We start from the raw sequence: 27,304 nt of genomic DNA, 5'->3' as shown, positions 1-27,304 counted from the left end.
AGCAGAAGTGAGGCACTGTGGAAGGATACCCAGACAGTTCCAATAGTAGTAGGAGCAATGGGTCTTATAAATAAGAATTTATAGTCCTATTTAGATATGCTATTGTGCATGTAACTCCATGTGACTTACAGAAGGAGTCTGTTCTGGGCACATTGCAGGTTCCGTGAAGAACACTTTTGGCTAACATCAAAGATTGAAACAATACTTATTTCATGAACGTTAATCATACTTTGACTTAGAAATAGGCTCCATGCCTGGTATGGTACTAGAAATCCAAAAGGTTTGGAAAAATTAAACTGATGAAGGTAAGTGTTTAACCTAGTGCTATTGAAAGAACTCCAGAACCTCTCTGAAATGGGGGTGTACTTCTTGTTAATGGCAGACTTCATGTTCTTTATATTAAAACATTGAATCATAACATAAATACTATTGTGTTTACAACTGTACAATGTAGATATATTTTACAGCTTCCTATAGCAATATCAGCATGTGTAATGCTGAGTGCAGATGTCCTGGGAAAAATATTCAGGTGAACAAATATAGAGCATCACTGCTCGCTTTTAAATTTCCTTTTGTTACATGGGGCAAGCCCCTGACATGCCCTGAACTTCTGTATACTAACTTTGAGATGGCCACAGCCCTGAGAGATAGTATAGAACTTACTCAAATACACACACAGAAATATGAACAATAAATTAAGGATGTGGAAATTAGTTTGTTACTCTCTTAGGAGACTGTCTTTGCCAAGAGAGATTGTAGGATGAAAGAGTAATATGATATGGGAAGATGGAAAAGCAGTCATTTGTCTCCAGAGATAGTATTATCCAAAGTCCTTGATAAAATGTAGCTTTTTTGTAGTGTACTTTTATAATTTTGTTTCAGACTTGTATGATTAAACCATTGTAAACAAAGTGAAAAAAAATACTGGAAGGATAAAGTGGTTAACTGTACAATTACTTTCATTTGCAGGTTATAACATCTCATTGGATGAACTTCTGTTACTTCTTAACAAAAATGAAATCATTCCAGCTGCTGAGACTGAAGGAAGAAAAACAGTGCAACAAAAACAACTTCCTGGTAACAGAACCAGCAGTAAGTACATAATAAGTATTACAACCAAGGCAACTTCCTGGTAACAGAACCAGCAATACAGACATAAGTATTAGAACAAAGGCAACTTCCTAGTAACAGAACCAGCAGTAAGTACATGCTTTCTGGAATTCATAAATTCCAGTGCCCTACCAGGGGCAACAATATCCTAGACTTAGTCATTACCAACATGAGTGACCAGTGTTCCACACCTGAAGTCAACTCCTCATTGGTCAGATCCGACCATAAGCTAATCACCCTAGATATCCGCATCCACCCCCACCCACCATTAAGGAAACCACAGTAAAATATTTCTCCAAAACCAGCTTCATGCTTATTAAGACAGAAGTGGCGAACTTCGTGACACCCATGCAGATGGACAATACAGTTACGACTGCTGAATCCTACACAAATGCACTCTATAAGCACTTACACGAGTGTATGGATCCTGCTATCCCAAACAGAACCAAGATGCTATTCTCCAAAAAAAGGAAGCCAATCTGGTGGTCCCCTGCCATAAGCAAACTCTACAACAGAAGGAAGAAACTGTTGCAAAAGAGAATAAAATCCCATGATTGAAGGAGCTCCCTCGTCAGCCTCAGTAAGAAGCTGAGATCCCTTGTAAGATCCTCCAAAGCTAGCTACGAAACAAAATTGCCACTGATTCTAAGGACAACCACAAAGCATTCTATAGCTATGTCAAGAATCTCAATGGCAACACTCAGATCTGCTCTGAGTTAAAGCACAATGGCACAAAAATTACAGAACCAACTGACAGTGCCAACATCCTGGCAGATAGGTTCAGAGCTAACTCTACCCCCTCTCACTCCCTAAAGGGCCCATATCTATACAGGAAGAATGCAGAATCCCTGTAATCACACCTATGCAGGTAAAAGCTGCACACTCTAAAACCAAAAACACAGCATCCATGGGACAGGACAACATCCCAGGCTGCATTTTACACGAACTTCAGAACAAACTGGCTCCCCACCTAAGCGCCATGCTTAATCATAGTCCCACGTCAGACTTTGTGCCCACTGAATGGCGCACAGCAACAGTTATCCCACTCCACAAAGGGGGAGCCACCACTGATCCTGGGAACTATCGCCCTATTAGCCTGGCGAGCCTGGTCTGCAAGGCCGTGGAACGTATCATCATGGAAGTCATAAACAAAGACATTGGTAACCTCCAAACTCTGGACCCCACCCAGTTCGGGTTTGTGAAAGGCAGATCATGCCTTTTGAACCTGATTGATTTCTTTGAGGCAGTCAACAAAGCCGTAGACGAGGGTAAGGTGGTTCACACAGCCTATCTTGACCTCGCCAAGGCTTTCAACACCATGCCCCATTCTGGAATTATAGCTAAACTCACTAAACTAGTATAAATCCCTGTGTCACAAGATGGGTTGCCAACTGGCTCACTGACAGAACCCACACTGTAAAAGTTGCAGACTCTAAATCTGACTTCAAACCAGTGACAAGTGGAGTACCACAGGGTTCAGTACTGGGACCTCTCCTGTTTGGTATCTACTTCTCTGAAGTACAGGCTAACACAGAAGGCCTCTGGCTAATGAAGTTCACAGATGACTGCAAACTAGGAGCCATAGACGAGTTGCCAAATGATGTTGACACCCTACAGAAGGGCCTCACTGGGACAGATGCCTGGTGTCAGAGGCATGGCCTCAAGCTCAATGCCAAAAAGTGCATTGTCATCCCCTTTGGTAAAAACTCTGTACCCATGAACTACCACATAAACGCCAGTCTACTTAATGCCGAATGTATGATAAGAGACCTTGGGACCCAGGTGGACAGTAGTCTCGCCTTTGATAATCGCATTGCCACAGTAGTCGGGAAATCCTTCTATGTGGCGCACCTCATCACAAAAGAGTTCTCATCCAGGAAAAAAGAGGTCATTGTTCCCCTCTACTCAGCACTCATTAGATCCATTATAGAGTACAACGCCTCTTTTGGAATGTACCTCACTAGACATCTGCAGAAGCTGGAAAGGTCACAGAAGTACCTCACAAAGAGGATTACTGGCCTCAAACAGATGCCCCACACTGATTGTCTCAAAAAACTCCAGCTTTACTCTGTAGCACATCACCTACTCCGAGGAGATCTCTGCCTAACATATAAAGCTATGTCAAACCCAGAGCTGTTGGACATCCTAAAGAAATCCCAATCCTTCCGAGCTACACACTCTAAGGACCTAAACCTTGTCACCACAATAAACAGGACATGCTGGAGGGATAGATTCCTGTCCCAGAAACTTCCTATACTATGGAACAAGCTACCCATCTATGTCAAGCAAAGTTCTTCATTAGCACTCTTCAAGAAAAATCTTGATGAGTGGATGGGAAATAGGAAGTACACCCCCAGGGATCACTTCTGTGGCTCTGCTTGACAGGGGCACAGGAAATACATTTTCTTGGGTGGCATAAGCCAGGGAACCTTGTTGGCTAGGCTTACTTAGGCCCTTGGGCCGTTCACCTAGTACCTACCTATGAACCTATGATAAGTACTGCAAGAAAGGCAACTTCCTGGTAACAGAACCAGAAGTAAGCACATAGTAAGTATTACAACCAAGGCAACTTCCTGGTAACAGAACCAGCAGTGAGTACACAGCATTACAACCAAGGCAACTTCCTGGTAATAAAACCAGCAGTGAGTACATAATAAGTATTACAACAAAGGAAACTTCCTAGTAACAGAACCAGCAGTAAGTACATAATTATTACAAGAAACACAACTCCTGGTAACAGAACCAGCAGTACATACACAATAAGTATTACACAAAGGCAACTTTCTGGTAACAGAACCAGCAGTAAGTATATAATAAGCATTACAAAAAAGGTAACTTCCAGGTAACAGAACCAGCAGTAAGTACATAATAAATATTACAACAAAGGCAACTTCCTGGTAACAGAACCAGCGGTAAGTACATAATCAGTATTACAACAAATACAACTCTTTGTAACAGAACCAGCAGTAAGTACACAGTAAGTATTACAACAAACACAACTCCTGGTAACATAACCAGCAGTAAGTACATAATAAGTACTACAACCAAGGCAACTTCCTGGTAACAGAACCAGCAGTAAGGACAGAGTATTACAACAAAGGCAACGTCTTGATAACAGAACCAGCAGTAAGTACATAATAAGTATTACAACCAAGGCAACTTCCTGGTAACACAACCAGCAGTGAGTACATAATAAGTATTATAATAAGGGCAACTTCCTGGTAACAGAACCAACAGTAAGTACATAATAAGTATTACAACAAATACAACTTCCTGGTAACATAACCAGCAGTAAGTACATAATAAGTACTACAACCAAGGCAACTTCCTGGTAACAGAACAAGCAGTAAGTACATGGTAAGTATTACAACCAAGGCAACTTCCTGGTAACACAACCAGCAGTGAGTACATAATAAGTGTTATAATAAGGGCAACTTCCTGGTAACAGAACCAACAGTAAGTACATAAGTATTACAACCAAGGCAACTTCCTGGTAACAGAACCAGCAGTAAGTACATAATAAGTATTACAACAAAGGTAACTTCCTGGTAACAGAACCAGCAGTAAGTACATAAGTATTACAACCAAGGCAACTTCCTGGTAACAGAACCAGCAGTAAGTACATCATAAGTATTACAACAAAGGCAACTTCCTGGTAACAGAACCAGCAGTAAGTACATAAGTATTACAACCAAGGCAACTTCCTGGTAACAGAACCATCAGTACGTACATGAAAAGTATTCTGGGTCTGCAGTTACATGCAGTTTAACAGTTTGATGGAGGTATAGGAGAGAGAGTATGCTCAAAACACAAGGGTGAATTAATCTTCCAAACATTTGAAAACACATTTGATTCATTATGCTGGGCCCAGGCACATTTCCTAAAATAAACCAAGTCCAACTGCCACATTATGCCTATTAGTTACAGATTTGTGATCCCCATTCTGAAATATTTTCCAGCCCTGCATAATATGGTGCGGTACTAAAGACTGGCTGTGTGCAGTACTGCAGAAAATGGTGTGGTATTGAAGGCTGTGGTTGAGCAGTGCTGCAGAACATGGTGTGGTACTGAAGGCCACTGGTGAACAATACTACAGAAAATGTTGTGATACGTAAGGCTGGGGTAACAGTATTATAAAACATGTTGTGGTACTGAAGGCTAGGGGTGAACTGTACTGCAGAACGTGGTGTGGTACTGAAGGCTGGGTGTGAGCAGTACTAGAGAACATGGTTTGGTACTGAAGGCTGTGGGTGAGCAGTACTGCAGGACATAGTGTGGTACTGAAGGTTGGGGGTGTGCAGTACTGCAGAACATGGTGTGGTACTGAAGGCTGGGGATGTGCAGTACTGCAAAACATGGTGTGGTACTGAAGGCTGGAAGTGAGCAGTACTACATAAAATGGTGTGGTACTGAAGGCTGGGGTGAACAGTACTACAGAACATGGTGTGGTACTGAAGGGTAGGGTGAACAGTACTATAGAACATGGTGTGGTACTGAAGGCTGGGTGAACAGTACTACAGAACACGGTGTGGTACTGAAGGCTGGGGTGAGCAGTACTACAGAACATGGTATGCTACTGAAGGGTAGGGTGAACAGTACTGCAGAACATGGTGTGGTACTGAAGGGTAGGGTGAACAGTACTACAGAACATGGTGTGGTACTGCAGGGTAGGGTGAACAGTACTACAGAAAGTGGTGTGGTACTGAAGGCTGGTGTGAGCAGTGCTACAGAACACATTATGGTACTGAAGGGTAGGGTGACAGTACTACAGAACACATTATGGTACTGAAGGGTAGGGTGAACAGTACTGCAGAACACTGTGCGGTACTGAAGGCTGGAGGGTGAGCAGTACTGCAGTACATGGTGTGGTACTAAAGGCTGAGAATGAGCAGTACTGCAGGACATGGTGTGGTACTGAACACTGGGGTAACAGTACTGTAGAACATTGTGTGGTACTGAAGGTTAGGGGTGAGCTGTACTATAGAATGTGGTATAATATTGAAGGGTGGGTTGAACAGTACTTCAGAACTTTGTTCAGTACTAAATGCTAAGGTAGCAATACTGCAGAATGTGACGTAGTACTGAACATGGTGTAGTGCTGAAGGCTGGAGTAAGCAGTTCTGCAGAACTTGATGTAACATTAAAGGCACATCAGTTGGTCAGCACTGTAGGAAATAGTGTTGTATAGTGAAGGTTGAAGAGATCAATGCTAAATAAGATTTTGTATTATTGGAAGCTTGTGGTGAGCAGGACTGCAGAACATAATGTGGGACCAAAGGTTGGAGTGAGCCTTACTGCAGAACATGGTGTGGTACTGAAGGCTGAGGGTGAGAAGTACTGCAGAACATGGTATGGTACTGAAGGCTGGGGGTGAGTAGTACTGCAGAACATGGTGTGGTACTGAAGGCTGAGGGTGAGAAGTACTGCAGAACATGATGTGGTACTGAAGGCTGGGGGTGAGCAGTACTGCAGAGTATGGTGTGGTACTGAAGGCTGTAAATGAGTTGTATTACAGAATGTGGTGTGGTACTGGAGGCCGTAGGAAGCAGGCGCTGCCTTTTTGAATTTAGCCCCTAACAGTGTTATTCTCCCTTACACAATCTTCTTGAGTTCTGTGCACGTTCGTTAATGAAGCTTTTTCCCCTTTGTAAGGATGCCTCTAGATGTAGGTGATTTTAAAAACAGTACTAAATTACAGGACTGCACAAGCTCCTTCATCCCTGCAAGTGCAGCAGTTTATTTCTACTGGCCAAGCAACACACATAGGAAAACAGTGCCAGGGACAGTTATAACTTCTGCCGTATTTAATTGCCTTCAAAAAGAGACTCGGTACAAATACGTAGGGGCGCTACCTTTCTCTCCATCTGTTTTAATTATTGTACAATTCCTAAATCATCTTAGCAAGTTGCTGCCTTTTTTGCTGAGTTGCTATCATGCACACAGCTCAAGGAATCCTCCTTCCATTAGCCGTCTCTTTAAATTATTTTTTTGTACATAAGGGCTTAACCTCTTTTGTCCATAACCACTCATTTCCTTCACATTCGTGGCACCTGTTTTCTTAGTTTTGTTATCTTACCATTTTATCCATTAAAACTCCTTAAATATGTCAGTAGGTGAAAGTACAAAGCAACGCTTGATGCAGAGATGATATTAAATGAATCTATCTTGATGTACTGACAACCCGCACTTACCTTAACCTTCACTGACCATTTTCTTTGCTTCTACAACTTTCCAGTGTAAGCCCGCCCCTGTCTTGGTTCATTTGTCTTCAAATTTCCCACACCATGTTTGGATCAGATTTCCCATGATCCTGTGCACCATTTAAAAACCTAAAACATCCAATATTTCTTTCCTTTTTGAATTTAGCCCCTACCAGTATCATTCTCCCTTACTCAATCTCCTCGAGTTGTGTGCATATTCAGTAACTAAGGTAATACTCAGCATTGTTATTACTGGAAATAATATTGTTTTATGGGCTACTGCTTGCTTACTGTGAGTACTGTATTTGGAGTGACATACAAGATTGTACTCTGAACTTTGTGTCAGGTAGCTGTCTGCCTTGCAATGTTATAACAACCTAGCACTGCTATCTATGTATGTATATTTTCTTCCCCACAAAATGCTACAGCGTATTTAAGCATTTATATATTAGTGTTAGAATGTTTTTTTTTTCTATGTCTCTATTTACTGGAGTGTTAGCTTCTTAAAGATATAGTACTGTCTCCAGAGAATTCCCTGCAAAGTGCTATAGTATTTTCAAACACTTATAAATTTAAAGCTGCAGTGTTTCTTATATGTTACATTTCTGTATACTTAATTGTTATCGTTTTGAAGATACAGTACTGCTTTATATAGTTTTACATTAGGTGCTCTTCCTAAATGAAAGCATTTTAGTTGTAGTGCAAGTTACTTGCTGTTTTTGTTTTATTGCTTTATGGGATATTACTCTTTTTGGTTAATTCTTTGCATAACTGTGTCATGGTACCTATTCCTGGTATGCTGTCCTAGTCTTAACTACTTTTTGATACAAGTGTGGTAGCCTTGTACTGTGGTGCTACTGACTTCCCCTCCAGTTACTTTCCTGGCTTCTCTTTGCTGTTCATGTCAAACTTTTATATCTACCTTTTTACCCCTTTTTACTCACCTCTCCATTTAATCTGTGTCTTGGTGTGTATATCTAGGAAGTTGTTGAGCTCTCCCAGAAGTCATGGTCACTAATACCTGTTTTAATCACTTCTTCTCTCTTTTTCCCATAGCCTTTTGCCCTTTGCAAGGACGACTGGAGACCTAGGCGAGTTTAAAAACAGTATTAAATTACAGGAGTGCATGAACCCCTTCATCCCTGCAAGTGAGGTGATCTATTTCCGCTGGCCAAGCAACACACATAGGAAAACAGTGCCAGGGACAGTTATAACTACTGCCGTGTTTAACTGCCTTCAAGAAGAGACTCAGTACAAATAAGTAGGGGTGCTACCTTTTTCTCCATCTGTTTTAATGATTGTGCAGTTCCTAAATCATATTGGCAAGTTGCTGCCTTTTTTGCTGAGTTACTGGCACAGACGCAGCTCAAGGAATCCCCTCTCCATTAGCCGTCTCTTTAAATTATTGTTATATAATAAAGGCTTAACCTGCTGTGTCCTTAACCATTCATTTCTTTCACATTCAAGGCACCCAATTTCTTAGGTTTGTTCTCTTACTGTTTTATCCATTAAAACTCCTTAAGTATATCAGTAGCTGAAGGTATGAAGAAACTGTCAATGGAGAGAAGTATTAAATTAATCTCTCTTTATAATTTTCTTGAGTGGCAAAAGCCAGGGTACCATTTGGCTAGGCTTATATAGGCCATAGGGCCAATAGCCTAGTACCTACCTATGAACCTATGTACTTAGAACGCATACTTACCTTAACTGATTGTTTTTCTTTGCTTCCACTACTTTCCTGGGCTAGGCCTACCCCCAATTCCCACTCACCCCCACTTCATTTACATTTATACTACCCTTAACCACACCCCTTAACCATCTCTAGCAATCACATACATTTTCCAGCCTACCCCCAATTCCCTTAACCATCTCTAGCAATCACATACATTTTCCATTCAGCCTATTACTATACCCACCCATAGGCAGCCATTCCAAATCAGTCTCTATAGCAGACTTGGGTCTATATCAATTCATTGAAGTGACTAAACATCAAATCCCTATTTAACAAACTGAATATATTGAACACTAAGTCCATCAAACATTCAATTCTGTGATTTTTTTTTCCCCAGGAAAGCTAACTAGTTCACCTTCATCAGGAATTTGCCTTTTTCCCCACTGTAAAGCAATCTTGGAGTTGGTATATTTAGTTAGGGGGTGTATGAGGCACAGCCCCCCAACCTGAGGGGGTTTTAAATAATGTGTTTTTTTGCCACTCTCTAGGTTGGTCCACTTGTTTCCCTGGAAAAAAATCACAGAAGTAAACATTTAATGGACTTGGCATTCAGTGTATTCAGTTTGATAAACAGAGATTTGATGTTTAGTCTCTTCAGTGAAGTGATAGAGTCAGCTGACCCAACCCCTGTTACCTACCTCATCAAGCCTATTAGCAATTTCACACATACCAGATCTCTCCTCTTCTTAATTATTAATCCTATTAGCTACTCTTAACATGGCAACCCCCTTCCTACCATAATGTACCTCCTTTGCCTCACACTTTCTCTCTCACTCATAGCACACTCCACAGTACTCAGTACTCACAAAATCGACATTAGCAAAACTTCCATTGTGTCCGACATAGGTCTTGACACACAAGCAAAAAGTTACTCTAACATATCAGCTACTCTAAGTCAGATACCCTACTATACATAAAATATAAAATTTTGCAACCCTGTTCTAACTCTGAACTACTACTCCTTTCAAAACTAGAATCTAAACGAAAACCGATCAGTCCCAACCGTTACTCCTACTATTTCTCATTTACCCCAACGTGGTGACATCCACCCTAACCCAGAACCTACTCCAACATACCTTTCTGATAATAGGTCCTTTTCTAACAAATATTCCTAGTTACACTAAACTTACTTAGCATTTGTAGTAAAATAACAGACTTCCAGTTTGGCTATTGTAACATACCCCGATCAATCCTAGAGACGTGGCTAAAGCCAGATACAAGACTTTGAACTACTCCCTCCAGGCTTCAGTATAATAAGATCAGACAAAACTCATAAAAAAGCAGGAGGGGTAGCTTTAATCTATCCCAGTTCATATACAGTAGTACCCTACTCCATCCAGTCCCTAAATTTAGTAATGCTGAACTCCTCATAGCCTTCTTAAAAATCAATAGAACTAAACAGCTTTGTATTACACATCTGTACATCCCCCCAGGTCACAACATAGACACAGCTAGAGGACGTCCTGTCCTGGATGTCAAAAAATGCTTCCAGTGAAACAATCATCATGGGCGATTTTAATTTTAAATGGAAAAACCTAATCTCAGACTTCCCTGATGAAAGTTTAAATCTCCTCTGTTTCACGCAACTTATTACAACGCCAACTAGATTTCCTAAAAGTAACAACCAAGAATCAATTCCAGACTGGATCCTAAACCATGAATCAATTCCAAACTGGATCCTAAACAAAGAATCAATTTCACACTGGATCTTAAACCAAGAATCAATTCCACACTGGATCTTAAACCAAGAATCAATTCCAGACTGGATCCTAGTCTCAGATCCAAATAAATACCCCAACTCTGGCACTCTGCCAGGCACATTAAGTGACCATTTGCCTGCATATACACATAGAACAGCCACCCACTCACCCAAAGCCCATAATCATAAAACCTTCAGTAATATAACTAACCTCACTCTGGCACTCTGCCAGACACATTAAGTAACCATTTACCTGCATATACACACAGAACAACCACCCACTCACCCAAAGCCCATAATCACAAAACCTCCAGTAATCTAACTTCGCTTCACTCTGGCACTCTGCTAGACACATTAAGTGACCGTTTACCTGCATATACACATAGGACAACCACCCACTCACCCAAAGCCCATAATCATAAAACCTCCAGTAATCTAACTAACTTCACTCTGGCACTCTGCCAGACACATTAAGTAACCATTTACCTGCATATACACATAGGTCAACCACCCACTCACCCAAAGCCCATAATCGTAAAACCTCCAGTAATCTAACTAACTTCAACTCTTTATCAGTATATCAAAATCCTTAAACTGGACCATACTGAAAATGCTACCCCTAGATGATGCAGTTAATTACTTTAACAAACTACTTCTAGACACCCTTAACTGCTTAGCACTACTGCAAAGAAAAAGAACAAAAAATCAGTCATGGCCCTTGGCTAACAAAGTCCATGAAAAGCTATTAGTAAACAGAGACAAAGCCTGGAAAGAATGGGAGAAGAACAGAAATGACCAAAATCTACAAAACTATAGATATCTACACAGTCAGGCAAAGAAGCTTATAGTTACTGATAAGAAAAGATACTTCATGCAACAACTAATCGACCACGAAAACAATCCCACAAAATTTTGGCTACTATCTCATTACTTCTCTCCCCAGGGTCTAAACAAAACCCTTCCCTATTCACAGACAAATGTCCACCTCAAATTGCAGAATTGTTTAATACTCACTTTATAGAAAGTGTAGATAGCTTGGTCAGTGACCCCAGCAAGCCCCGTACTCCCAATACTACAGATAATATTAATGCACCTCTTTCTCAAACATCAGCCACACATATCACACTCCCATCCCTCTCCACTCAAAACATTTCTGCCACGGTCTCTAAACCTCCAACCCTCTCACTGCATCCTGTATTCACTAGCTGTATAGGTAACCTACTACATAAAATAAAATCCTGCTGTCTTTCTGCTGATAATCTTCCAGCCAAATATTTAAAAATTGCTTCTGATGCCAATTCCTACCCAGTTAGTATTCTCATCAATAGATCCATAACAGAATCCTTGGTCCCTTGCCTTTGGAAAAAATAAATCATAACCCCATTGCACAAAGCAGGTAACTCTACTCAGCTGTCTAATTTCTGCCCCTTCGCCATCCTATCTCCTCTCTCCAAACTCCTAAAATGCACAAACAATTCCTTGACCACCTAATTCATAATGAACTACTAACACCCACCCAAAACAGCTTTAGACCTGCTCATAATACTACAGCTGCAATAATATCCTTTGAGGGCAAACTCAACAAAGCAAGATACTCCATCCAACTAACCTCAGCACTGTTTCTTAATCTCTCAAATTCTTTCAATGCTGTTTCACACCGCAAATTCTTAACTGCAACTTTCTTCCCTAAGTCGTTCTGGTCTCTCTCTGTAGTGGTTTCCCAGCTACCTATCTTACAGACAACAATGTGTAAAATGGCAAGGCTGCCTGTCTTAGTACATAGCCAATAAAACGGGTCCCTGGACCCCTCCTCTTCAACATTTTCATAAATAATCTCCATGCCACCTCTTACCAAAGTTTCCTAATCCAGTACACAGAATATTCAACTCTTATCTCCTCTTCCAACAACATAGTACACCTCAGACAGGTAACACAAACTGCCTTCTCCTCCAACAAGTCCTGGCTTAACAGCACACAGCTATTACTCAACCCCAGCAAAACCAAACTTCTTTTCACACCAAAGGCAAACGCATCTGACTATTTTCATTAAATAACACAGAAGTCAGAGTAGTCCCATATACCAAATTACTAGGAGTAACACTAGATAATAAACTTACCTTTGACCATCACATACATAATGCTATCAAAAAAATCCCTCTCAAACTAGGGATGCTCTACTGGCACAAAAATTTCATGAATCCAGACACCAAAACAACTTTAGCCACAACCTACCTGCTACCCTCCTTTCTGTATGGTGCGCCCATTTTAACCAACCTTCAGAACACACTAAAAAAAAAAGCATGAATCCTGCTATAACAAAACCACTCAATTTGCAAGTGGCATATTCTATTTTAAGCACAACTGTCTGGCTCTTACTCCCCTTATCTGGCTAGAATCCCCCCGGTATCTTCCAGCTAACAGTTGCCCATAACATTGTCTATAATCCCACCTTAAAATTAATACTGCATATTTATACACCTAAATGTGCTCTCTGCTCTGAAGACAAATGGCCTCTAAATCTATATAAATCAAGTAAAACTGCTGGACAATGTCTATACTCCTAATTGGTGACCAAACTATGGAATGCACTACCCTTAGATATTAGGACTATGACTGAGCTCAGGAAAATCAAGTTTAAGCTAAAGGAGTCTTTATTCAAGTCACATATTTGCCCCTTTTCCAAACCTAGCTGACTCTCCCCTTCACTTTACCAAAGTTCGATTGTTTAATTTCTGCTTCCCATTTACTTTGAAAGACGTGCATCTGGAGCATTTCTCCCTGGGCCTTGGCTGAAAATAGGCGCTGTCCTAGTCGGACTTTTCGGTCAAAAAAAAATACATGTCTTCTTTCTTTTACCCCTACCCATGTTGTATTATTTCCTGTACTAAATTCTTTTCTTCATTTCCCTTCTTCCTTCTTATATCCCAGTACTCCTCCCAACCTGTTCACCGACTCCCAGTGCTGACGAATCCGCCTACCATCAACTTATCTAATCTCTTTAACTCTTCAATGCCTTCCCACACTGTCACGCTTTCACCTTCTCTTTCCACTATTCCTCCCAACCTGTTCAGCGACTCCCTGTGCTGACGAATCCACCTACCATCTGCTTATCTGATCTTCTTAACTCTTCAATCCCTTCACACAGTATTACCCTTCACCTTCCCTGTCCTCAAGTCCTAACACTCTTTCTCTGCTACTTCTTATAATAAATGATTACCTCTGTTTCTTCTTAAACAGTTTGACCTATTATGCCAATCTCTTCTACTGCTATCACACCTGTCACACCTGTCTGTGTGATCTCACCATGGCACAACCTTTCCTCCTGTATAATTATCCATCTCTTCTACTGCTATCACACCTGTCTGTGTGATCTCACCATGGCACAACCTTTCCTCCTGTATAATTATCCATCTCTTCTACTGCTATCACACCTGTCTGTGTGATCTCACCATGGCACAACCTTTCCTCCTGTATAATTATCCATCTCTTCTACTGCTATCACACCTGTCTGTGTGATCTCATCATGGCACAACCTTTCCTCCTGTATAATTATCCATCTCTTCTACTGCTATCGCACCTGTCTGTGTGATCTCACCATGGCACAACCTTTCCTCCTGTATAATTATCCATCTCTTCTACTGCTATCACACCTGTCTGTGTGATCTCACCATGGCACAACCTTTCCTCCTGTATAATTAGCCATTTCTTCTGCTGCTATCACACCTGTCTGTGATCTCACCATGGCACACCCTTTCCTCCTGTATAATTATCCATCTCTTCTACTGCTATCACACCTGTCTGTGTGATCTCACCATGGCATAACCTTTCCTCCTTTGTAACTATCCTACCTGCCTTGTATGTCCAAATGTACTGTTTGCAGACATGATTGTTACTCTCTTCTGTATACATTTTAAATATGTTAGGTATGTTTAGGAGCTGTGTGTTGATCCTCCCTTATATAAACATATATATCTGACTTTTCTTTTACTGTCAACTACAATAAATATATGTACTTGATTGTAATTTATTCTCAACAGTATGTATGTACTTGACCTTCATTTACTGTCAACTATGTAAAAGTTTTATATTTGTTACTTTTTCTCTGTATTCATAGGGTCATAGTAGGTTACTAGGCTAATGGCCCTGGGGCTGTCGCAAGTCTAGCCTATAGTTTATCCCCAAAAAAGAAACCTCAGTCAGCACCTGTCACCCCTGTCAGTGAGGGACACAGGTGGAACCCCTGGGGACAAATTTATGGCTTCCCATCCACTTATCAAGGTTGTACGTTAAGAGGGTTAGTGAGGTACACTGTTTGACATGTATGGGAAGTCTATTCCAGAGACGGGGTAGCCTCTGGGAGACAAACCTGTCTCTCTAGCAGGTTTTGTTGATGTTGCATATTAGATTCAGGCCTTTTGAGCAGGTAATGTGTGAGGAGTTAGACTTACAGATATGGAGCATCTCTAATAGGGCAGGGTCCAAGATTGCCTTGTAGGCAAGACACAGATCACCTCTGAGCAATCTGTATGCTACCGAGTAGCGTGATAGTGATTTGAGCCTGTCCACATAGGACAGGTGTAGAAGGCCATGGATTCTCTTTGTGAGGTATTTCTGTGGCCTTTCCAGTTGGTGCAGATGTTTGGAGTGGTACATACCAAACAGGGCATTATACTCAATTATTGGTTTAATGAGGGAGTAGTATAGAGAGGTAAAAGCCTCCTTTTTTCTAGATGCAGTCCCTTTACTTATGAGATGAACCAAGTAAAAGACTTTTCTGTCTACTACTGCTACATTTATTTATTTATTTGCAGTTTGTTTGCCAGGATAGTCCATTAGGCCGCAAGGAACCCATTTTCAATGGAGTCCTAGAGAGAAAAGCTCCAGAAATACAAATAATAACAAGTTACCAGAATACAAAAATTAAAAATCTGAGTCATTTAAAGAAGTACAAGGTTACATAATAAAAACAAACGCTGACGTTTGGGAGAAGTACAGTAATACAATGTGGTTAGACTATTTAAATCATGGTGTAGTATTTAATTCCTGCCAGTTCTTACTAAAGAGAGGTAGAGTTAACTATAGTGAAAGGAATCTATGAGGGATGAGAACAGGAGCATTCCCATTCTGAAGTTAGGTATGCATGGAGGAGAGGTTTAAAAGCTGTGAGACTTTTGGTTGTACGGATGAGAGGTGGAAGAGAGTTCCAATGGTGAGCTAGTGAAAAGGATAGGAGATGTTTGCCTGGAGGACGAGTGGGTTTGTGGAGATCAAATAGATTTTGAGAATTTGATCTTAGCTGTCTTTTAGGTAGATGCATTTGGAAGGTAGGGGCAAATGAGGGGCAGAGGGAGGGGGTGAAGATAAGCCTATGAGCCTGGATAAGTTGAATGTATGTGAGATAAAGGATAAAGGGTCTCAAACATCTGTCCTATGCTGCCCGACTGAAAGAACTCCAGCTCTATTCAGTCGCTTGCCGCTTGCTCAGAGGTGACCTTTGCCTAACATACAAGGCCATGTCAAACCCAGATTTGATGAATATGCTTCACCTTAAAAAATCTAGATCCGTCAGAGCCAAGGCGGAGACTTAAACCTCGACCACGGCTATTAATAGGGCGCTGGAGGGATAGATTCATCACCCAAAGACTCCCTATGCTGTGGAATAAAATCCCGGTATATGTGAGGCAGAGCACCTCGCTGGCCTTGTTCAAGAGAAATCTTGACCAATGGATGGGAGATCGCAGATATACCCCAGGGATTACCTCAGTGTCACTGCTCAACAGAGGCACAGCAAAATAATGGGTATAGTTCCCCATACTAAAGGGGTGGCGTAAGCCACAAAACTATGGGCTAGGCTTGTAAATGCCCTCGGGCAGATAGCCTAGTATGAACCTATGAACCTATGAACCTATGAGATAGTTTGGTAGCTCAAGCCAATTGAGTTGTTGAAGAGGTATATAGTGATGCGTAGTGGATTTGTATCCTGTGGTGAATTTTGAGATTTTGTAGTAGCAGGAAGATAGTTTTGACTTGAGGGAGGATTGCAGGTTAGTGAAGACAGAAGCACCGTCTAGGAGGGAAGGGATGAGCTAGGTAGTTGCAAGAACAAGCCTAGTTGGGGGAGAGATGAAACGGTTGTGATGATAGAGCATGCCAAGTTTTGTTTGTGTTTTTTTAATATTTGATTGAATGTGGTAGTCGAATTTTAAATGGTCATCAAGAGTGACACCTAGTAATTTAGCAGAGGAGACAATTTCTAGAGGAGTGTTATTTTGACTGGTAATGAGGAATGAATGTTTGTCAAGGGTGGTGGTTTTAGTAGGGCAGAATATCATAAGCTTGGTCTTGGTGGTATTGAGTGCAAGATGGTTATCTAGCATCCATTGTTCAGTTGAGGAAAAGGCATCCTGAGTTAGTTTTCTTAATAAGCTGGTAGATGTGGCAGAGCAGATTATTGTAGAATCATCTGCATATTGGATAAGGTTTGCGTTTGGGATGGCATGATGGAAGTCATTAATGAAAATATTAAATAGTAGGGGACCTAAAATTGAGCCTTGAGGGACACCTGTAGCAGCGTGCTGGAAGGGTGAAATAGATTTATTCCATTGCCTGTTGCCTATTTTCTAAGTAGCTAGTGAACCAATTGATGGAGGGAAGGGATAGGTTTATTTTAGAGAGTTTAGTAAGGAGAAGGTTGTGAGAGATGGTGTCAAAGGCTTTACAGAGGTCTAAGAGGAGGGTAGACACAAAATGGCCAGAATCCTGGAGCTTGTTAACAGCTTCTAAGAAGGGAAGCAGGGCAGTGGTTGTACTGTGGCTAGGCCGGAATCCATGCTGAGTTGGAGTGAGGAGGTGGTTGTTTATGAGATCGGGTAGTAGTTGTAGATGAATACATTTTTCAAGGAGCTTAGATAGTGGGGATAGGATAGCGATGGGTCTAAAGTTTGAGATATCATTGTTGTTGCCCCCTTTGTGGAGTGGGGTGACAAAAGCTTTTTTCCAGGGCACGGGAACATGACATTCAGAGATGGACCGATTTATTAAGATGGTAACAGGGAAGGCAGTGACTTCGGCAGCTATTGTTAGGAAGTAGGAGGGTATGTCATCAGGGGCATTGGAGCATGGCTTTAGGGTTAGAACAAGTTGTTTTATGGAAGAGATGGGAATAGGGTTTATGGAAAAGGGAGGGGGCTGAGGAGTAGATTTATTAGGTGAGAGAGGGGATAGTGGGGGAAGTGTGGAGGTGGAATTTTTGGGGAAGGATGTCTAATGTGATGATGGTTGAATGTGAAAGTGTTGTCAACCTGAGTACCCAGGTCTCTTACTACAGGTTGTGTGTTTGGGGGGTAGTTGTTGATATGTTAATCAGTAGGGGCCGTGTTTTTGCCTAATAGTATGAGGATACATTTTTGCATTTAACTTGAGGCCATGACTTTGGCACCAATCATTTGTTGCTGTGAGACCTTCTTGTAGTATGTTAACATCATTTGGGGAGTCAATGATAGCACCCAACTTACAGTCAGCCACACCACTTTTGTCTTTGCCTGGACATCTGAGAAGTAGATGCCAAACAGTAGGGGTCCCAGGACAGATCCCTGGGGTACACCACTAGTTACAGGTCTGCTGTCAAAGGTGGAGGCACCTATTTTGACCTTGTGGGTTCTGTTGGTGAGCTAGTTGGCCACCCGCCTGATGAGATAATGATTTGCGCCAAGTTGTGTTAGCTTTTCAGTGATGCCCGAGTGGGGGATTGTGTCAAAGACCTTGGCCAAGTCAAGGTAAGCTGTATGCATCACTTTCCCTCATTCAGGACCTTGGTGAGACTCTCAAAGAAGTCAACCATGTTCAACAAGCAAGATCTCCCTTGACAAATCCTAACTGGGCGGGGTCAAGTGCTTGGAGATTGCCTATGTCCTTGTTTATGAGATCCATAACAATGCACTCAGTGGCTTTACAGATCAGACTTAGCAAGCTAATGGGGCGATAGTTTCCAGGGTCAGTAGTGACACCCATTTGTGCAAAGGGTTGACAATAGTGGTTCTCCACTCTGCTGGAATAAAGCCTGTAGTTAGTCTATGGTTGAATAGGGTGCTCAATGGCTAAGCTAGTTTGTGCTAAAAATGGTGCAGAATACAGGCTGGGATACTATAGGTCCCATGGAAGCTGTGTTCTTTGCCTTGGATAGGGCCTTTAACAGTTGATCTACAGGGATGTGAGGTGTGGGACAATGTTTGGGGATGTCGAAAGGGCCTTTCCAGGGCACAAGAGGTGAAGTCTGCCCCAAACCTATCTGCTAGTAGGTTGTCCAAGTTAACAGCATCAGTGTAACTGATGCCAATAAGTACTAATTCAGAACAAACATGGGCTTTGCCATGGAGGTTCCTGATGTAACTGAAGAAGGCTTTGTGGTTTCCCTTTGTTTTGGAGGCTACTTTTGATTCATAATTGGCTTTGGAGGTTTTCACTAGTGATCTAATTTGCTTGTTGAGGCTAAGGAGGGAGTTTTTCCAGTTTGGAATGTGTTCCTTTTTACGCTTGGACAACAGTTTCTTCCTTTTGTTGTACAGCCTGTTGATACAAAATGTCCACCAGACAGGTTTGTGTCCTTGAGTTGCAGGTTTTAGTTCTTTTGGGTATGTCTGCATCCATGCAGTTGTACAGGTGCTTGTATACTGCATTGGCGTACTGTTCAGCATAGTTGTCTGCATCCTCTGAGGGGGGCAGCGGTATGAAGCTACTGATACCCTCCCTTAGGAGGTTGTAGTCAGCTTTTAAGATTTTTTTTTAGACTGATTATGACTGGGGGGAGTTGGGTGGGATAGCAACTTTGAATGAGACAGACCAATGCTCTGATCTCACCAGGGAAGAACATACTATGGAAGTGGTGGAGCAGTCGCCCATGTTGGTGAGAACCAAGTCCAGAATGTTGTCTCCCCTTGTGAGGGATGAGAGAAGCTGCTGTAGTGTATTAGAATTGATGAATTCAAGGAATCGTTGGGTGAGTGCATTAGTGCAGGAATAGTTCACCCAGTCTATGGTGGGATAGTTGAAGTCACCAAGATCAGGGTGTTAGGGGGGTACCTTGATGGAGTCAAGTAGATCCAGGTAAGAGGAGTGGGTGTCCTGAGTCATAGAATGGGGTCTGTAGCTGGCTATAACTTGGATGGGTGTCTTGCCAACTGTCAGTTGCACCTGGAGTAGTTCCAGTGTGTCATGCAGGCAAACCAGTCTGGAGGTGTGCCTGTCCTTAATGAAGATAGAGACTCCACCACCCTTAGCCTTCCCAATCTCATTTTGGGTTTGGAATGTGTGGAATGAAGTATAGACTGGTAAGGCAGGAGTGCTCTCTGCAGGCTTGAACCAGGTTTCCGTGACCACACAGACGTCGACATCTTCAAGGGCGAGGAGAGCCTCCAGTGAGTGCATTTTCAGGTTAAGGCTCCTAACATTAAGCAGCATGACCTCCAATTTGCTTTTTGCAGATCATTTATGTTGGAAGATTTCTTTGGAACATTGCCTAAAAGAAGCACATGGGGGAGGCAGGAACCTTGGCCAGGATCCAGAAGCCCAGGAGTGACAGGTGGAGACCATCTCTGACAAAGCATCAGGGCCTATCAACCATGTCATCCCAGGCAGACAGATACTGGATCCCCTTGGAATGACGCCAGAAACTAAGCCAATTGTTGAAGTCAATTATTTTTAGTTGGTATTGTGATATAATTCTTGGTATAGGTAGGATGCTGCTTATGGCTAGGGTCATACCTGCCTGGGACACATACTCTGAGAGCTCAGTCATGTCTCTCTTCATATAGTCCAGGGGAGTACGTCATTCACACCAACATGGACAATGACAGAGTCATATGTGTACTTGCTGTGGAGAGACTTAAGTGCATGTGTGATGTGGCGGATTCTGGCACCAGACGGACAGCTGACTCTGATCTTCTCCTTGTCAAGCCTGGTGAGTGGGACATCTGAGTCTCTCACAATTGAGTTGCCAATGACTAGTATGTTTGGTTTGTTGTTATGCCTTGTGGGCTGTGCTGGTTTATTGTTTTGTCATATGGGCTGTGTTTGTGAGACACTGGTGTGTTGTCTGCTGTGTGTGATGTGTTTGTTTTTTTTGTCTGGAATGTTTGTGAGTGCGTTTTGGAGGTCTCTGCTGTTTAGGCAAGTTTTTATTGAGAACCTCTGCAGAGGTGGGTGTGTGTTGTGCTTGGCTGTGTGATGTGAGTCGTGTGGTGTTTGTGCTGGCAATCTCCTCTTTGTCAGAAGTAGTGGCTGTGACATGACAGAGCATGGATTCCAGGTTACTGATGTAGATGCATTTCTTACAGGTAGAAGAATTATGTGCTAGGAGAAGAGGGCTGTCGGTAAACATGAGGCAGTTGCCACACTGTCTCACTATGCCCAAGTCTAGCAGGCTGTCAGGAAAAAGTGATGGGAATTGTCCAAGCATACTGTTCCGTATACTTGGGTGGACTTATGGAGAGAGGGTTTTGATAAGGGCTTGTCTGCAAGAATGTAGACCACAAAAAACCTTCTTAAATGTAAAGCAACTGGCCTGAAGCCCAAGTGCTGAAACCAAAACCAAGATGCTTAGAATAACAGATAAACTTAATCAGGCTACTAACAAGCAGTAATAAATGCAGTAGAATAAAAGCACTTGAACACTTAAGAGCAAGCAGCAAAGCAAAAATAAGGCAATAAAGTAAAAAGAACACAGTTGCAGCAAAAGCAGCTGAATAAAGTGTATTTTTTAAGTGGAGAGGGATGAGGAAACAAAAGATAGTTTAAGATTAAGAAACAAAGGGGTTGGCCTCCCAAATGCTCTCTCTCTGTACTCAGTAGACTGAGCTGATGAGATAGTACTGGGAGGAGTGTTCAAAATCAAAGAAGCAAGGGGGTAGCCTTTCCCAAATGATCTCACTGTACTCAGCTGAGTGAGCAAATGAGATGAGAATGGGAGGAGTCACCAAAACCCAGTTTACAGCAAGGGTGGGCAATTCCAAAGCCCCCAAGTTTAATAGTACAACACTTGGGTGGGAGGCTGAGGAAAACAAACGAAATGCAGACAGAGAGAGGCCAGCAATGAAGCAAGTAAGTAAATGCAGTACAGTTTTGTTAACTATCACTGAAACAGATAAAAAAGTATACTTATATGAGCTTGGTATATCCAGATGGTTATAGAATCGAGCATTCTTCTACGGGGTATTAATGTACAAGTAATGTCTGCGGAGAAGAACGAGTCCGCCGCTTCACGGCAGCATATCAAGCTGTCTGGGAGCTCGGACTGAGAAAATGGAATGGCTACCATTATTTACACTCACTAAGCAGCTCTTTTGCTGTTTAGTGAGTGTAAAATATAAAAAATAAGACAACTAAAAAAAAAAAAGGAAGGTTGTGTGTATGTGTGTATGTGTATGTGTGTGTGTGTGTGTGTGTGTGTGTGTGTGTGTGTCTGTGTGTTTGAGAACCCGATCTTGTGTGAGTGAGTGTATGAAAGAAGGACACTTGCTTATTATTTTTTTAAGCACAATTATTATTTTTATATATGTTTGATGTAACCTGCTTCCTCCAACACCATTAAAGTAGACTATAGCAAGTATGAAACATTAGGTGGAAGAACTATTTTACATTAAAAAAAATAAAATAGTACTTAAAAAAATACATAAATAAGTAAAACACAACAATTTTACAGAGAGCCCATTGTCTATGCCCAGTATTGCCCTCCAGGGTATGTGTGTTAATGTGTAATTAATGCCCTTCCAGTGGTGTAGAGGCCCTCCTCCTGCAGCATTGGGCCTCACAGCACCCCTGGGCAAGTATTCAATCGGAAGAGCAAATATCAGGAACCTTTCCCTGTGGACAATGCAATTTTTGTGCATAAATTGACTCGAGTAGTAGCTTTGTACATCCAGATATAGGAAAAGAATTTATTTTTTCATTATGTGCTAATTGTAATACTGCTCATGTGGTCTATTTAGCTATCTGTACCTCTTGTGGGTCATTTTATGTAGGCAAGACCAATAGGTTTTTGAGAAACAGAATAAGGGAAGATCTTTATGCCATTAGGATTAATTTACATACTAATGCCCTGGCAAAACATGTAATGAGTTGTGGTAATGAACATCAGTTTAAGTTCTTGGTGATAGATGCTATCTCACCTGGTGTACGGGAAGGAGATATTCAAAATGCCATAGAGAAGAGAGAAACCTGTTGGATTATGAGACTGAGGGCTGATAGAGGTAAACGCCTTAATGAAAGGGCCCCATTAAAACCCATACTTAAGTCTAGGAGAAACACTTTTAAAAAGTAATACGTACATATATTTATTTTAAATTATAATTTTATTTAGTAATAATTACTTGCCATGCTGTCTTTATTGTCACTAGGACTTTATCATTTAAATGTTTTAGTATATTTGTTGTATTTAATAGATAGTTATTATGTTGTTTCTACTGTTGACAGTTGCAGTAGGTTTCTATTATACAAATGTTTTAATATATTTAGTGTAGTATTTTTACTGCAGATGAATTTCTATTATATAGTAGTAGGTTGTCATTAAACAGAATTTCTAAATTTATTTTTGTATTTATTGTATTAATGTGTATGCAAACAACCTATTAGATATTGCAGGACGATATGTTTTTAAATCATTAGGTTTTTAATTGAATGACCTTATTGATTGGTTATTTCATAGTATTTAAGTACTCATGATGTTTTATGCATGTATATGGTCTGAAGAAGCGGAATGTGAAAGCGCTAACCTGGTGCACGAATAAAGACAATTTATTTTTTATCAGTACTGCGGATACTGGAGTTCATTTATAACCGTGGTTGTTTCTGCTGCCTAACTTGCTTCTACTATTTAATTTTTGTTCATTTTGGCAGCGAAACATTTACTCAGTGGATATTCGTATTTTTCGTATGCTTAACATTTAAGACTTATTTACATTTTCGCAATTAGGCATGCTGGCATACAATACATGTTAATCTCCTGCCAGACATGATAACACAGATGACAGTGTTTTCAGTTTCTTCACAGATCTATCTGCAGTTCTAAACTCATTTTCATAGATTTTATGTGTGTTATCACATATGTAGCCCTCATAAGCTGATCTGAATACTATTTTTTATAAATTCCTTCTGTATTTACCTTTGACATTTGAAGGTTACTTATGGATGTTCTTCTCTAATGAATTCCTCACTCATACAGTGCCATACCCATGATTTTTCATAATCCTCGTTTCCTTGTTATAGTTCACATTTATATTTGAAAAATAATGATATTTACAGCTACGTTGTAATGTATTGTAATTGTTTTTCTAATGTACCAATTCCTATACGAGTACTTTTGAATATTTTCTTTCCTTGATCTTCTCTTAATCTTCTGTCTTCCAGATCTTTGTGAGTTTTTTCAAATATTATAGGTGTTCTGTACTTTATTTTTCCACCATGTACTTCCTAAGGAGTTCACATCCTTTATAAAGTTAGATTCACTATCCTTTGAGTATTTGTTGTAATTTTGAGGATTTGATATGTAATTATACTCATGTTACAATTTTTCCTTTTCACAGAGATTTTGATTTAGTAGTTGATATGAATTCAGGCTTTGTGTTTGCTGCCAGTTTGCTATAACTGTGGCATATAAAGTTGCATTTTCATGTGGTGGCTGAATATGTTCCTTATTTAGTGGTATGGAAAGGACCTAATCTGTTTTTTGTCTTGAAATACAGATTTCACCTCCATGCTGTAACGTATGCCACAGTGATATCTTAATTATAGGTTCATATAGGTTTTTATTAAGGTTATGGCAAAAAGAGACCACTGAGAAGCTCAGCCACATCACCTTGTAACAGTGGGAAGCTAGCAGTGACCCCCCCCCCCCCATGAAGTATACTTTCTCCATATATTCCTGGTGAAAAATTTTTACCACCTATCTAGTCATTCAGACTGGTTTTAAATGTTATTAGGGAAGTACTCTGCTTGCTATGTAAGGGCAACCTGTTGCAGAAACAGGATGCATGTTGGGTTAGGTGTCTTGTCATGCTATCTGGTCTTGCTAATGTGATACTTGTAGGTTTAGGGTTCTATAATGCTTAACCATTTGTCCTATTTAAGTGGAGAACTTCAAAGAACTCTGGACCCCATCTCAGTTTGGATTAATCAAGAGCAGGTCATGCTTACTCGGCCTGGAGGATTTTTTTTGAAAAGGTCACCAAAGCAATGGATGAAGGCAGAGTGGTACACACCGCATACCTTGACCTGGCCAAAGCTTTTGATACAATTCCCCACTCAGGCATATTAGAAGACCTAAATAAACTGGGAATAAACTCCAAACAAGTACCCTAGACAGGTAAATACAGCAGTCAAAGTTTAACTCACACAAGCAGCTTCCAAGGTTTAAAATCAAAGCACATAAAGGCACATAATTAAATATTAACTGATATAAATATGTGTAATTTGGTATGAGTCTGCATCTGATGTCTGTTTTAACTAGGTGAAAACTCTGAGTTGGTGAAGGGCGTTTATGTGCCTTTATGTGCTTTGAGTTTAAACTTTGGAAGCTGCTTGTGTGAATTAAACTTGGACTTTTGCATCAAAGAACAATTTGACTGCAGTATTTTCCTGTCAAGGGTACTTGTTTGGAGTTTATAGTTCTTTTCTGTACCTTTGCTGGCTTTTACTTGGTTTATTTGTGTAAACTGGGAATATGTAAACTGGGAATAAACCACTGTGTCACTGGTGGATTGCTAACTGGCTCACTGATAGGATGCAGGTAATCAAAATAGGGAAAGCTACCTCCACAAAGAGACCAGTCACCAGTGGAATCCCCCCAGGGTTCTTTCCTGCTCTCCTGCCTGGCACCTACTTTTCGAAGTAAAAGCCAATATCAAAGGGCTCTGACTGACTAAGTTTGCAGATTACTATAAGCTAGGAGCGACACTGAATTCCCTAATGACGTAGCCATCAAGCAGGAAGGTTTGTCTTAAGTAAATAACTGCTGCCAACTTCATTGCCAAAAATAAAATGTCAGAAAATGCGTTATTATATCCTTTGGGAAGTCACCTGCCACTGGGAGCTACCACAGTGACAGTACACCATAACAGCTGGCCCAATTTTTCGTGGTTTGAGAACTTGTGTGGACAGTGACTTAACATTTGACCAGCATTTTATTGTTACAAGAAAGCCCTTCTGTATTCTGTATTACACAGCTTGCAAACAAAGGGATTGTGTCAAGATCTAGCAATGTCATTGTCCCCCTTTACACAGGCCTCTTTAGGCCAGTCATTGAAAGTAATGCTCCCTTTGGCATGTATCTGTCGGGACACATACAACAACTGTAGCACTCACAGAGATACCTTACTAAAAGGACAGATGGCCTGAGCAACACGTCCTACGTGGACCAACTCAAAGTCCTGTCACTATGTTTGGTATTCTACACACTGACTAAGAGGGTAGCACCCACAGAGCTACCTTACTAAAAGGATAGATGGCCTTAGCAACACGTCCTACGTGGAGCAACTCAAAGTCTTGTCACTATGTTTGGTATTCTACACACTGACTAAGAGGGTAGCACCCACAGAGCTACCTTACTAAAAGGATAGATGGCCTGAGCAACACATCCTATGTGGACCAACTCAAAGTCCTGTCACTATATTAGGTATTCTACAGACTGGCTAAGGGGTTCCCTGTGTCCACCATACAGGTCATCCTCCGACCCAGTACTGATGGATTTACTGCAAATAAGTCAAATGGCATCAGAAATAGTCAGTCTGAGGGTCTGAATTTCAGTTTCAGAATGGCTTGCAGGGACAGGTATTTTTCGCAGAAGATACTGCTGTTGTTTTATTCCTGTCTATTTTCAAATGCAACTTAGATCTGTGTATAGAAACTTGAAAATTTGCTCTGTGTACTAGTAATGGACAGATGCAGCTCCTAAATGCTGTAGCCCATGCATGGATCCCTTCAAATTATCTGTGGTATAATCCCATTTATTCTCATTAGAAGTAATATATAGTTATTGACCATGGGATGGGGTAAGGCTAATCTATACCCAAATGGGATAGGTTATTAATATATAGCCATTGACAATGGGATGGGTAAGGCTAATCTATACCCAAATGGGAGAGGTTATTAATATATAGCCATTGACAATGGGATGGGTAAGGCTAATCTATACCCAAATGGGAGAGGTTATTAATATATAGTCATTGACCATAGGATGGGTAAGGCTAATCGATACCCAAATGGGAGAGGTTATTAATATATAGTTATTGACCAAGACCACAAAAAACAGTTGAAAAAAACAAAAATGCAGTCACCTATTGTAGCAAGCTCTAGCTGAAAACCAAATGGTATAGACTCCGATAAAGGATTTTCGTGCCAGCACCAATAAAAAGCAAACGACAAAAGAAAAAACTTGATGTACGCAAAACCTTAACGCCAAGTTTATTTATAAAGAAACAAGCGTTTTCGCTGAAGCCACAGCCACAGCTTCTTCAGAGTTTACAAAAAAACTCACCAAGCTAGGTTTATATTCACACGTCATTACGTGTTTCAAAA

General features: G+C 41.0%; 1 protein-coding gene across 1 annotated transcript in view; it reads left to right on the top strand.

Moving 5' to 3' along the window:
- LOC122798782 (zinc finger protein 182-like) overlaps nucleotides 1–27,304 on the top strand; it is a 195,595-nt gene that overhangs the window by 82,535 nt on the left and 85,756 nt on the right. Inside the window, exon 3 of the mRNA XM_044067892.1 lies at nucleotides 970–1,092. Coding sequence (XP_043923827.1) covers nucleotides 970–1,092 — 123 coding nt within the window. The remainder of the gene's footprint in view (nucleotides 1–969; nucleotides 1,093–27,304) is intronic.

This window comes from Protopterus annectens, chromosome 3.part1 (genome assembly GCF_019279795.1).
Source record: "Protopterus annectens isolate FY-2018-M chromosome 3.part1, PAN1.0, whole genome shotgun sequence".
NCBI classification, from domain to species: Eukaryota; Metazoa; Chordata; order Ceratodontiformes; family Protopteridae; genus Protopterus; species Protopterus annectens.
This window is presented reverse-complemented; position numbering and strand designations above follow the sequence as displayed.